We start from the raw sequence: 15403 nt of genomic DNA on the forward strand, positions 1-15403 counted from the left end.
AAGCAAATGACATTAGAGAAACAAATCTCATGCATGTTATTTCCTTTACTAAGAGGCCCGATCTCTGACAAAGCAATACATTTTATCTCGCTTTGTAATCCTTTACTCATTATTCTTCAATGAAAAGCCCTCACTTTGACATTGTATTTGCTTGCCCATGTTTATGAAAGAAAGTTCATGAAAGAAGGATTCTCCATAAACCTACAGTACAATGACTTATGGTTGGCATGATTTTGTCCATATTGTGTTTAAGGTAACAAGTTAAAATGAACATTTTAAAGAACTGGTGATTGGATTTGCTACAGTTTGCCAGGTTAGGGATAGGGAAGGTTATGGCTAATCCAGTTCCAGATATTAAGGAACGCATACTTGAAAAAAAGCATGCTTGCCATTTCTGTATTGAACCTTTATCCATTATCAAACAAAAATAGCCTTTTCCTTAGCAATCACACCAAAGGTAAATGAATGAAAGATATAAAAAAGATTTGTAACACTTTAGTATAGGGACCAATTCTCACTTTTTTGCTTGAATCTCTTAGGTGGCAAGTAAACTAAGTAGAGTTGCACATTCAAAGTTTTTAAATAATTAAGTAATTACTTTTACTTTTGGATGTATATATTATTAATCTGATTACAAATTCAACACACATTTCCACTAATGTATTTTGTGTATAGTTGGTTATGTATGGACACATTATTTTAATGAGTTTTTCCCACACCAGACTACTAATGTGTTATCGGCAATTTTGGAAGAAATCTTAAACAGCACATTAAAACAAAACAAACTGTGTTTGTTTTTTTCTTGTCTCAGTCAGATAGTTTATTCCTGTCTGAGTGGGTGGTTCTTGGCCCAAAATTAGCTGCACCTGAAACAGGCGATAGTAAGAAGTCTGGCTTCCCAAAGCTTGCTTAAAGCCTTGGCCTGGGATTAAAGGATGGTTCACACCAAATTGAAAGGTTTTTCATTTCATTTACTCATCTTCATGTTGTTACAAACATCTACGACTTTATTTCTTCAGTGTAACTTTTGAAGAAACTGTTTTTGACCATATATTGAGAGTCAGCGGGGTCTAGAACAACATTGGTCCTCATTGACTTTCACTGTATCGGCGAAAATATGACAGAATTTACATTTTTGTGTGAACTCTCTCTAAGAATCTCTTTAAGACTCAGATAACATTCTTACGAATCATTATTATTTCTTTTGATATTAGAGCTAGGTTACAGTTAGGAAAAGGTTAAGGTTAATTGACTTCCAGGAGATGTTAAAGAACACATACTTGGAAAAAAGCACAGCTGGCATTTCTTTATTTAACTTGTTTTATAATCTTACTGAGTGTCATACCTTTGATAAAGCACATCTTTATCTCAGAATAATGATAGTCCAATCAGTATAATAAGCTAACCCTATCATCAAAAAGGCTGCATATCACAGTTGTGTTACATTCTTTGAACTGAAGTATTTAAAGATCTCCGACGGCGCTTTACAATGAGTCAATTTTTCCCAGAACTGTCCCAGGTGTAGGAACTCAAAAGAGACCCATTATAGTCAAGATGTGTCGGCGTTAGTGTAGCATTTGGGCCGAGAAGGATCTGTAGCTCTCTGAATGTTAGGAACAAGGGACGGTGGGCCAGATGTTCTGCAATTCATCTTGTGCTCTTTCCAAGAGTCGCAGTTTCCTGAATCTTTCTCTCTGGGAGTTTTTTACATCCACATAGTGTCATCTTCTGAAGTGCTTATTTATTGGTCTTTTTAATCTCCTCAGATATGTTTCTTGCTCTGCAAATTGGCATGCGTGTGGTTCGAAACTCGACAGCGTTAAATCCCAATATAAGCATCTGGATGTAGAATGTTAATCTTGGCTTTTCAACACTACGGTTACTAATGCCACATTATCCGTCTTCTGTTTACAAGGAAGATGTAATTATACAGAGGAATTAAAGTTTAACTTATTAGGTAGCAATAATTTGGTTGGCATTTTTAAGCAAGTGTTCTCTCCTTGTCTCTCTGAACTGTACCTCTGTCTCCCCTCCACCTGTCTAGTATTTCTTCTGAAGCTTCCCATATGTTTGAAGGAGAATACATTATCTTTGTCTTTTTAATGAATGCATAATCAGAATCAGAGTCATTTTATTCGTTATTATAAGTAAAGCCTAAGTGTAACAAATCTGCCTGCCAACATTTGGTAAAAAAAAGCATTTATATGCACCAATAATATATATATTTTTGGACATTTTTAAAATCTAATAAATAGATTTCAACATGGTAAAATGTGTCTTAAGTCGCTGGGGTATATTTGTAGCAATAGTCAAAAATAAATTGTGTGGGTCAAAATGATCGATTTTTCTTTTATGCCAAAAATCATTAAGATATTAAGGAAAGATCATGTTCCGTGAAGATATCTTGTAAATTTCCTACCGTAAATATATCAAAACTTCATTTTTGATTGGTAATATGCATTGCTAAGAACTTCATTTGGACAACTTTAAAGGCGATTTTCTTAATATTTAGATTTTTTTGCACCATCAGATTCCAGATTTTCAAATAGTTGCATCTCGGACAAATTTTGACCGATCCTAACAAACCATACATCAATGGAAAGCTTATTTATTACATTTATAAAATTTATTTTTGACACTTAAGACTGGTTTTGTGGTCCAGGGTCACAATTGTGGAGATATGTAGAAATTAAAAATAATATTTCATTCAGATCATCAAGTCTGCTGACCTATACCCGAGATTTGAAAAATGTAATTCAGTTTGAAATGATGATGTCCCTCTAGTGTGTTTTCTGCAACAGAAATTAAATCAGAGCTTTTATATAGCTACTTTAAAAAAAGGCTCACATTTCATTACATTACCTCTGGGTGAATAATGCTATTATAATGTTTAGCTATGTGTCTCCATTTCATTTAGTTGCATTTTGTTTTAGTGTGTTTCATTTATTCCTAGTGGTTTTCTTCAGGCTGTTGTGCTACGGACACATTAAAGTGTTTGCTGTATTTTTTTATTTTAATTTTTTAGCTCCAGCAGTGTTGACTGAGACTTCAGCAGAGACTTGTTTCTTAAGGCAGTGGCTTTACTGAGCCTTTAGTGTATGTCTAAGGTTCATCCTCTATGCGTTGAGACTTCTGACAGTGTACACACCTACACTTATATATATTTTTAAATATAGGTTTTTATTATTTTTTTAATTATGTATTATACTTTTATTATACTTTTTTAATATAATTATTATAATTTTAGTCAAACATTAAAATATGTTTGTACAAACATTGATTTGTGGTAACTTTAATGGCTTTCCATTGATGGAGGCACATAAATGCATTTCTAGACCATAAACTGACTTTCTTAGCCCAGTAAAAAAGGCCTCATCAATATATTGATCTGGACACACATTAACTGAAAGAGAAGGAGCTGGAAAAGCAACTGACTGTTACTATTCTGGTGCTTCATATCTTTCTGTAGCTGCCATTTAATTCGGCTCAACTTATTTTTAGTAGATGAGATATAACTATAGCTTGCTTCTACCACAAAAGAAAAAAAAAATAAATGTAAAGGTGATTGTGATTTTTTATCTCAGAATTCAGACATTTTACTCACAATTCAGAGTTTGTATCTTATATTTCTGACTTTCTTCCTTCCTTGTAATTCTGTGTTTATATCTCACAATTTGAAATTTGTTTCTCATTCTGAGAAAAAAAAAGCGATATAAAAAAAGCAACTTATTTCACAATTCAGAATTTTTAACCCCATGTAAGAAAACAAAACTGAATTGTGAGATAAAACATTGCAATTACAATTTTTTAACAAAACAAGCTCCCATATATTTTTTAAAACGGATTTTGTTAAGCTCATTTCATTGTAACATTAGTTGTAATGGCCAGTTTGAAATGGCTTAAGGAGTGCAGTTTTGCATTAACCCATGTTTCCTGTTGAAACAGGAAGTGTGTGTGGAGCATGTCAAAAGGCTTGTCCCAATATTTTTAAAATAGCCAATATGCTTTATTTACATCATAACTATGACACATGATTTGATACTTTACTAGCTGGCAGCAAATGGTTTGGGAGGGGCATTCTTGTTCTAGAAAGCATTTGATTGGATGATGTGCCCCAGTATAAATCTGATGTGCCCCAGTATAAATCTCAAAGTTTAAGTTTGAACTATTTACTTTATTTGTCAGTGTATTCATTTACATCAATAATCGCGGCAAAAAACAAACAAAAAAACTGGTCTATATGCAACGCAGTAACCTAACGCACGTTAGAGGTGGCAATGCCTCCATCGCGATATGATTGGATATGATCGTTATGATTGAATGTGATTGGTTCATGCGATAAATCCCGCCTGTTGTTTTCATGCGAGCTCTCGGCCTGAATGAAGAATATTATGGCATTATTGACTAAATATTAAGTAAGTAAACAACTCACCCACTTAGTTTTCACTGCTATGTGTCACATCAAAATAAATCTTGAAATGGCCTGAAAACGTGATGCCTGTCAGTTAGTGAGCATTCAGTGTGATGAAATGAAAGATGTATCTTCGTATCTTCGTGTTTTCTCCATTTTCAAATCTCATATCACATGGGGTAGGTGTAGGGAGGGCTTATATTGCCCCAATAGGGTGGCATCCATTTAATAATTTCAATTAAAATTATAATTTACTCTCACTATGTATTTTTATAATGTTCTACAATACTAATGTGCAGATAATTGCCACTATTTGCAATAAGTAGTATGAATAGCTGAAAATCCTGCTATTTTAACATCGTGTAAATAATATCTAACTAAGATTAATAAATGCTGTAGAAGTATTGTTCATGTTAACTAATGTTAGCCTAATTTATGAAGTCTTTACAAAATAAATATTGTTCAAATTGTTACTGCGTATCGTTATTATTATGGAATAAATGTAAAAATGCACAAACACACTATGAAATGTATAATTATTATATGTTAATAAAATACAAAAAAAATAAGTGTAACAGGGACATGAGTTTACATTATATATATATATATATATATATATATATATATTATAGGCAGTACAATTTAATGCTCACAAAATTAACCAACCTTTGTTTGGACTTGGCTGAGAAACCGGGGAATGCCTTTGTTTGTTTTTTTCTAGATTAAATATGCTCTTTATTTTAATTGCAGCCATAAAATGACTGGTTTCTTGAAATATAGTAATTGTAAATTCTTGAAAAGATGTAATTATTCATTGTTATCATTGTGTAATGTAGAAGAATGCAGATGTGCAAGAAAAAATTCTCTCTGCTTTTATTATTTCCATACAGTGTATGCCATTAATGCCGTAAACAATGTTAATGCTCATGTTAAGTATGTTAAAGATACTTAATTTTCCAGCGTACATACCTTCCTCAGTATTGTTGCACTGTAAGAATAGTGGTTTAAACAGAAGTTTGTACAGTGCATTGTGTTGCACACTTCTTGCACACAGCAGGCTTTCAAGAAAAAAGTGATAGAAAAAGTAATGGGGGCCTGTGCCCCAGTAGAGCTTTAGGTCTAGCAACGCCCCTGGTCTGTACTATGCTAAAAGTGAATTTTATCAATGTTTAGGAATTTGTTAGCATATAGATGGCTTTAATGCTAACATAGATAGTCTTTCAGGGTTTTCATCTTCACATTTCTTTATATGATATCTTATGTATCTCCCGTCAGCATCTATTAAACTGCCTATTAATAAACTCACGTGTGTTGCTCACATGGACAGTTTGTTTGTGATGTTTCCCAATCTTGATCTTTTCTCCATCATTTCTTGTCTTCTGTTCTATGAATAATGCATCAAGAAACCTCAAACCCTCAAGGCTGTAACAGTTCAGCTGAAATAATTAAAGCATTAAGTCCTCCATTACGGCAAAATGCAGAGCTTCAGTTAAAACCGGTTAATTGGTAGAGATAAGTCAGCAACCAGAGTTAAATGTATAGATTAGCCATTTAATGGACTGGCTGTTTGTCTTCTGACTGAATCACGGGTACATTTGCGGATAGTACTTAAAGAGCGAACGACGAAAATGAGCATGGCCAAATGGGGAGGTTTGTTTGTTTGAACTGTGATGCTTATTGAGTGATATTTGGAGAATTTCAATGGGGGAGATGTTTGGGGCTTTTAGTAGCACAGCGTGGTGCAAGTGAATGAGATGGAAATGAAGGCGATTAGCATATTCACAGTGGTATCAAACTGTCAAGCTGCGACACCTAAACACCATTAAACACAGAAGTTTATTTGCTAAAAACGGATTGCATATTTAGCCAGGTATTAAGCGTTTTACTGTTTTTAGATGCAGCTACATCCATCTGTCTTCTATCTGTCTTAATTCAACAGAGATCACAAAGATTTCTATTCTGGAGAAAGACAAATAGCTCAGATAATAATTCAAATGCTTTCATTGTACGCATAGTAAATCTGTTTACTCAAACTGTGTATCACAGCTTGTTAATTTATTAATATGAGATCATCACTAGCTAATTATACTTATGATGCAGACACGCAATGTTTTAGATGTTTCCCATGACCATATGTCAATAAACACATTCCCTGTAATTCACCAAATTTCATTTTACAGGAGCTTCAGTAGCTTCAAGAAATAGTCAAACAGACTTTGTCCTGGCCATTTGGTGACTAACTATGAAACATTTGCTCTGTAGATCACATGAACACATCGCGGCATGGCTCATTAGATAAACCAACAGATGTGTTTGTTTGTTCTTCATCTATTGAATCACATTAAAGGGATAGCTCACCTAAAAATAAAAATTAATAATGATTTAATAACCTCTTGTTGCTCCAGATCTGTGTGGCTAATTTTATGGAATTTGAAAGATTCTTTAAGAATACAAAAACTCTTCAATATAACCGAAGTGATTTACGAGACTTCAAAGTATCACCGGTTTGTTGCCAGCAGTCAAATATACTGCATTTATATGTTTGTTAGACCTGTTAGGCCTATAAAGAAGTTAATATGAAATTAATATGGTGAAGCCTCATCATCTGTTTAATGAGTTTGTTCAATTTTTTTTTATTACTTTAGGACTGCAAGTGATTGCTATGTCAGAGAGAAGTTCAGCCGTAAAGAATACAGCAGACGGAGGTTATATGGTAAGCCTAAGATCTATAATTTATTAAATATTATGCTTTATAATATGTTTGACTATGCCATGCAACTTTCTATCATTTGAAGTTCATTCATGAAACATCCTTTCATGCATTGCTTTTGAACACCACCATTTCAGAGCATTTTTTTGAAACTTTGATCACTTCTATTCAGGATCACGATTCAAAGATGTCGGATGAGCACAGAGACACGGATGATTCGTCAGAGAAAACACCTAGTAGGATGTCCAGGTCCCCGCAGAAATCCTCCAAAAGACCAAAGACAGTACCTGTGAAAGTCACACTGCTAGATGGATCTGCCTATGAGACCGGGGTGGAGGTACAGTAGTTGCTGGCGCGTGCTAAAACTAATTTGTGTTGTTCTGTAGAAACATGGTTCCAGACCTCTAGGGCTCTCAGGTTTTCACATACTGTTCTCCAGTAGTGCTGTATTCCTTTGTCAAGTCAACCGCATGCCTGCTGACTGCTTAAACAGCTAGATTAGTTGAGATTTTTCCAGCAGAGCCAGACAGTGTAGCTGAAATATTTCTACAATTTCAGAAAAAAAAAGGTACAAAATATACAAAGTTTTCACTGGGTCGGTAATCTGTGGTACAAAAGCTAAAAGGTGCATCTTTGTAACTTATTTACCTATTTTTCTGCGAGTGTATTTGTAAAAAATGATATCCTGTTTTATGAAAAAATTCTGTGAAAAAAAGTATCATGAATTCCAAAAAAGCATAGTAATAAGAAATGTTTCTTGAGCAGAAAATCAGTATATTAGAATGATTTCTGAAGGATCATGTGACACTGAAGACTGGAGTAATGATGCTGAAAATTCAGCTATACAGGAATAAATTAACTGTTAAAATACATTCAAATAGAAAACAGTTATTTTAAATTGTAACAATATACTGATTTTACTGTATATTTGACCAAATAAATGCAGCCTTGGTGAGCATAAGAGATTTCTCTCAAAAACTAAACTTTTGGTAGTGTAATTAAAAAATTACATAATTATCCTTACATTTTTTTTCAGACTTCAGTGTCAATTATACAGTATATTTGCAATGATGTATTCTCTTAAAAGTGTGATTATTTTACTGCATCTCAAATATGTAATGCATTTTATGGTGCTAAACATACATAACACCAAAACCTAAATTAAGACTATACTAAACTATTAGATTTGACACATACAAACAAGCAACTGTATTTACAGTAAGAATGTGCATAGATATTACAATAGTGTCGAACAAAACAATCATAGTGATGTTCCTGTGATCCCTAAACCTCACATTTCAGTCCCTCATTGGAATTTCACTGCCCAGCTCTGCAGCTCCATGTTGCCTACCCCAGTGCTTCTGGGAATTACAGCACATGAGATATGATAGGTGAAAAGCCCTCCCACAGGGAGTTCCACATACTGCTCTGAGATCCGTGCCACGTCTGCCCATGTGCCCCAGGGGTCTGCCGGCTGATGGATTTCCAGGGGGTTTTCAGACATGGCTCTTCTCTGGGGTGTTATTCGTGGCTTTCTGGTAGCTTCTCCCATCCGTTTGCCATTACTGATGCTGCAACACCCACTGAGAGAGACAGACTGTCCAATCTAAAGGTCAAAGGCCGCCTATACTTCCTGTCTTCTACGCTTGGCTGAAGGGGAGGAGTATGGGAAATCTACAATGGTGACATGTTAGTGGTCCCCTGTAGTAAATAATACTACAGCCATTCAGAGGAGGGTATTCCGGGCTTTTGCGTTTGTCACCCTTGGCTAAAGTTCATGCAGATTTTAAAAATTTGTTTAATTTCATTTTCAACCCTCAGCTTTGCTCCGCATTTGCTTCAAACCTGTGTAACTTTATTTCCTCCACAGAACACAAAAGGAGGTATAATGTCCAAGCTGCTCTTTTCCATTCAAGAAAAAAAAAAATTGATTCATACTTACCAAACTTCAAAAGGACAAAAAGCACAGTAACAGTAGGCAATAAGACAAGTGGCTACTTTTGAATGTTCACATGCATGTTTGCAGCCATGCTTTGTGCACTTGAGAATGATCAAATGCACTTCTGCTCATGTGTCAAAATATAGGATTGTCATGCCACTATTTATAGTGTCATATAGTGTCATTTATAGTGAATAGTGTCATGCCACTATTCATGCCACTTACATTTCACTGCTGGTTATACTCTGTATAATTGTGTATGTGACAAATAAAAATCTTGAATCTTGAATAATAGTTTTATTAATATTTTGATATATATATGCAATTTTATAAATTTTTCTTTCAGTTTTAGTTTTAGAAATTTAGTTTTAGAAAGTTAAACTAAATGAAAATAAGAAATGCTAACCGAAATAAAACAATTTCATTTTAAAAAATATATTTTATTTCATTTAACGATTACTTTAACAAAAAATATTTTTTATGGTTCTAATCACTAATGGAAAATCACTAATTTTATTAATTTCTAGCTATAATAAACCATCTAAATCAGGGGTTCTCAACCCTGGTCCTGGAGGGCCACTGTCCTGCAGAGTTTTGCTCCAACCTTGGTCAAACTCACCTGCCTGTAGCTTACTATTAATCCTGAACAGCTTAATTAGCTGGTTCAGGTATGTTTGATTAGGGTTGGAGCTAAAATGTGCAGTACAGTGGCCCTCGAGGACCAGGGTTGAGAAAGCCTGATCTAAATCAACTCAAAGTTAGGCATAAAAAACTATTACTGCTGTGAATTCCTGCCTAGTTTTAAATGTCTGCTTTTCTATTGTTTGTAGGCAATTTGCTTCTTATTAATTTTGTTTATTTGTACTTAATTGTAAAACATAGTCATTGTGAATTATTAATGAAAAACCTGAAGCAATTTTTACATGTCTGTTTTTCCCCCTGTATGTACAATGGAAGTTAATAGTCCACAGAAGAAAGAAAATCATACAGGTTTAGAACAACATGAGGCTGAGTAAATGATGACAGAATTAGCATTTTTGGGTGAACTGTCCCTTTTAATATTTTAATATAATGTAACAGTTGTGATAGGAAGTTTATTTACTACAATCATTCGCCTTTTTTTGTCCTTTTGAAGATCGGCTGTCCCATCCCCATTCACTTTCAATGTATAGAAAAAAAAACAAAAAACAACCTGAGCATTTAAAGTTGTGCTCAAAATTGTTCATACCTTTGGTGAATATGATGAAAGAAGGATCTGAAAATAAATCTGTATCATTAATCCTTTTTATTATTATTATATTATAATAATCATAATATAATATTATTAATATCTTTTATTTAATTTTTTTTTTTTTTACAAAAATCTAACTTTTTCTTTGGAGAATAAGAATTTAAAATGGGAGGGAAATCTCATTAAATCTAATCCGGAAATGTTGGGATGTCTTTTAAATTTGAATTAAATAAAAACTGAAAGACTTTCAAATCACATTGTTACGGGGCGAACGAGACGTGAGACGTGCAGATCCATTTGCAAGCTTTTATTCAGGGACGTGGTCACAAAACAAGCAAGGTTCATGCAATAGCAAACAGGTAAAAACACAGGCAAGACAAAGAGTAATCCTAGAGCAAGCGTGGGTCTACGATCGGTGAACAATATCCAACAGGGCAAGGCAGAGAGATAATCCAGGTAGACGAGCAATAGTCCAAGCGAGGTGCAAACAGAGTCCGAACAGCAAGGCAAAGGGTAAATCCAGGAAACACGGGCAAGAATCAAAACACTAGAAAACAGGCAAGGCAAGACTATGACAACTAAGTGGGCTCCGTAGAGTAGCTATTGCTAGGAGAGTGATATACGCTAAACAATACTCTGCCATCTGACTGAGGAAGTCCATGGCTTAAGTAAGGCGTGTGATGGGAATCAGCTGTGTGATTAGTGAAATCAGCTGCGTGTGTGTCGTCAGTGCAATGGATGATGGGAATTGTAGCATAATGCGTAACAGTTAGTGTAGTGCAAGAGTCAATGTGGTGAGCGAGTGACCTCTGGTGGTGAGTGAACAAAAGTTCATAGACCGGATTCGTGACACACACGAGCCAATGTTTTAATCACAATAGAACATAGAGAACATAACAAATGTTTAAACTGAGAAATTTGACACTTTTATCCACTAAATGAGCTCATTTAAAATTTGATGCCTGCTACAGGTCTCAAAAAATTTGGCCCGGGGGCAACAAAGGGCTGAAAAAGCAAGAAATTTTGAAAAGATTCAGCTGGGAGAACATCTAGCAACTAATTAAGTTAATTGACATCAGGTCTGTAACATGATTAGCTATAAAAGGTATGTCTTAGAGAGGCAGAGTCTCTCAGAAGTAAAGATGGGCAGAGGCTCTCCAATCTGTGAAAGAGTGCGTAAAAAGATTGTGGAATACTTTAAAAACAACGTTCCTCAATGTCAAATTGCAAAGGCTTTACAAATCTCATCATCTACAGTGCATAATATCATCAAAAGATCCAGATAACTGGAGAAATCTCTGTGTGTAAGGGACAAGGCTGAAGACCTTTGTTGGATGCCCGTGGCTCTCAGATGATACTGCATCACTCATCAGCATGATTCTGTCATAGACATTACTAAATGGGCCCAGGAATACTTCCAGAAACCACTGTCAGTAAACATAATCTTCCATGCCATCTGCAGATGCCAACTAAAGCTCTATCTTGCAAAAAGGAAGCCATATGTGAACATGGTCCAGAAGCGCCATCGTGTGCTGCGGGCCAAGGCTCATTTAAAATGGACTGTTTCAAAGTAGAATAGTGTTCTATGGTCAAACGAGTCCAAATTTGACATTCTTGTTGGAAATCACAGACGCCGTGTCCTCTGGACTAAAGAGGAGGGAGACCTTCCTGCGTGTCATCAGTGTTCAGTTCAAAATGGGACCAAATTCCAACACCAAAACTCCAGAAACTCATAACCTCGATGCCCAGACGTCTTCAAATTGTTTTGAAAAGAAGAGGAGATGCTACACCATGGTAAACATGCCCCCGTCCCAACTATTTTGAGACCTGTAGCAGGCATCAAATTTGAAATGAGCTCATTTTGTGCAATTTTTTTATTTATTTCTCAGTTTAAACATTTGTTATGTTATCTATGTTCTATTGTGAATAAAATACTGGCGAATGTGATTTGAATTCTTTAGTTTTCCTTTTATTCAAATAATAAAAAAAAAACGTCCCAACATTTCCAGAATTCGGGTTGTAATTATACTCTTTTATTCAATACTTTTTGATTTCAGATTTCAGTTTATCTTTTCTAGATTTTTCTTGAAACCCTACGAAACAATATGTGGCGATGTAAGTGCTGTTTAATAATTTTTTTTAGGCTTTCTGACCCCAAGATCTTTTGCTCAGAAATATATTCTTTGGTTTTTCTCCTTGTGATGAAAGATTACGGGAATTTGGCCTTTGTGTTTCCTCATATGTATTTGTGATTTTCCTCCACTTTCACTTTTTTTGATCCAAATTAAATGTTAGCTTTTTTTAAATTTTTTAATGAAATATCAAATGGATAAACAATGCAGACTTATTTTCACAGCCTTCATTGTTCATATTTATCAAGGGTATGAATAATTTTGAGCACAACTGTAGCTAAATATCTCCTTTTCTGTTCCACAGATGAAAGAAAGTTGAGTTGAGCATGGGTGAACTGTCCCTTTAAATATCTGATGTCTTCGCTGGAACAATGGCTTATTCGTCTTGAGTCAAAGAGAGATCTCTCTGTGAACATTTCATTAATTATTTTATGTCACATCATCAATATTAAAAATCTTTCCCCTGGATAAACGCAGCAGAGCACTTCTCATTACAAGCAAGCTGTGAACGTACTGTACCACCTACAATCACAAATAGTAACAAGTCCAGTACTATTGTTAGTCAGAACTCAAAGTACATTTCTGCACCTGGTGAACTATCAAAATTAAGTCCTTGAAGTGCATTATGTTAGGCTAAAAACTATGAAATTGCCTTTACATACAAATATAATGTGCTGCTGGTGTGATTGAGGGCCTCCCTGGCTAACTTAAGAAGCCTTTTTATGGTAGCACACCCACTCTCTCTTTCTCTCTCCCTCTTAAAAAACCTTGTGCTTCAGTCATGAGAGGCCAGGGAAGCGACACACACACACAGACTCACACACATAAAACCTCACCACTTCTGTTGCCATGGAAACAGCTGCGCTGTATCCCTGTCGCCGCGGTAAACGGGCTCCCTGGGCGGCGAGTGCTCAGTGTTTCTGTAGAAAGGCAAAGCCAGAGCTGGTGTCTCAAGCGTGTTGCATATGCCACTCGATTGTGCAGAATGACAGGGTGTGGTCAGAAAGATATACAGATGATTAGCCATGACTGAAAATTATATGAATATAGAACATGAGATTAGCGTTTCATAGAAACAGCACAAAAGTGTTCATTTCTTCAGTGTTCGTTGAGGCATTTAATGTAACAAAGGGCAGATGATTTCATTATTTCAATTTCTTATCTTTAAGACTGTAATCTAAACAAAATTAATATTTTATATATTATCGCCCAGCTCTTTATATAAAGTTGGATATAGAAGTTATATATACTTCTAAATTGCTTGATTATTTCTGTTGTTACAAAAATTTAAGATGTACTATCGTTTAGTACACTCACATTAAGCGATATATTCTTTATATCAAATCTCAATCTTGATTTCTTGTATCATCATATAAAATAGAGACTATATTATCGTCCAGCTCTAATCTGCTGAAATCGAAATGCACCAAGATATTAAGATATTATAAACATCAACATCATGATTTTCTTGTAAAGCTGCTTCATAATAATGTGTATTGGGGGAAATTTGACTTGATTTACATGCTAATGTTCACCTTATCATTGAAGCAGCAAATGGATGGAAACTACACGGATAATTTACTACATTGTAGCATAAATCTTGCTTGTTCACAGCATATTTGGGGACTTTCAGCCTCCTGAATATTACAAATATTGCATTTAATCAGCATCTTCACTGGTTAATAATAGCCTGGCTGTTAGGGTTGTGGGGAGAAGGGATCAGTACTGCAGAGAATGGGCTTCTATTAATAATAAAAATAAACAAAACCAACCAAAACTACCCCGTAGGGGAAAAACAGGACAGCTGGCAGGCTTGGCAAGGCAGGACAGGACAGGACAGGACAGGGCACGACAAGGCAAGGCAGGATCAGCAACATACGACGACGAACTGGCACAGGACTGCAAACACAAGGAGATTATAAAGGGAGCAAATGAGGAGGGCAAGGAGATAACAGGTGGGGCAAATTAACCAATAATCAGGAAACAAGGTGGATGGGGTCAAGACAATTGACATGAGAGCACAAAAGACAAGCCATGTGCTCACACAAAACAAAAACACAATCACATGGCCAGCAAAACAAAGCCATGTGCAAAACAGGACAATAACACGCAGCTAATGAGGAGACTCATAAGCTGCGTGTTCACAAAACATGAACGCACGCAGCCAGTGGAAAAAAACAAACAAAAAAACAAGCTGCGTGCAACACAGAACAAGACAAAACATGAGAAAGCATGCAGCTGAAGAACGAGCTGCGTGCAACAACACAACGAAAAAGCACATGGCCCAAACTGAACCGCATGCCGAACAAAACACACACACTCACAGAGGAGTGCACGGCTCGAGCGAACTCGAGACTGCACACTCCTACAGCAAGAACAAACCTTGAGCGTGTCTGTACCCCGACACGAAACCAGAACTGAGTCTGAACAAGACAGGAGTGCCGGGATCCGAACACCACGCCCCAACATGAAACAGAGCACTCAGACGAGAGAAGGGAGTGTCAAGGCTCCGTCACAAAGAGTGTCAAGGCTCCGTCACAAAACCATGAATAAACTAGACCGAAGTGACAGAACCCTGACACTACCCCCCTCCCACCTGGCGTCCCTAATGAGGACACCAAAAAAAGACAGGAACATGACACAAGACAAGACTAGCACAACATGAGAACACAAGACAGACAGGGGTCAACACACAGAGACAAGGAAGGGTGGGAGGGAGGGAAGCCAAGACGGAGCCAGGAAATAAGCCCAGGAAGTCTTTAGGATGGTCCAGGGTGGGACGGGAGGGTTGAGCCAGGGAGGCTCAGGCAGTTCGTGAGACCTGGCTGAGGGCCAGGGTGGAGCTGGAGGGACAGACAAGGCGGGCTCTTGCGCCTCTGGAAGCCCGGCAGGAGGCCAGAGCGCGACCAGCAGCTTGACAGGCAGCAAGGGCGGCCCCAGCAGGACAGGAAGCAAGGGTGGAGCCGTCAGAGCAAGGAGC

The 15403-nt window shown here is 36.3% G+C and overlaps 1 protein-coding gene across 1 annotated transcript in view; it reads left to right on the forward strand.

Moving 5' to 3' along the window:
• Positions 1 to 7073: 7073 nt before the first annotated feature.
• Positions 7074 to 15403, forward strand: part of LOC306860495 (band 4.1-like protein 1) — a gene marked incomplete at both ends in the record, with an annotated part of 35559 nt that continues 27229 nt past the window's right edge. The window contains 2 exons of the mRNA XM_079402230.1: positions 7074 to 7124; positions 7294 to 7458. Of these exons, the coding sequence (XP_079258356.1) occupies positions 7074 to 7124; positions 7294 to 7458 (216 nt within the window). The remainder of the gene's footprint in view (positions 7125 to 7293; positions 7459 to 15403) is intronic.

Source organism: Barbus barbus, assembly GCF_936440315.1.
Source record: "Barbus barbus genome assembly, chromosome: 41".
Taxonomy (NCBI): Eukaryota; Metazoa; Chordata; class Actinopteri; order Cypriniformes; family Cyprinidae; genus Barbus; species Barbus barbus.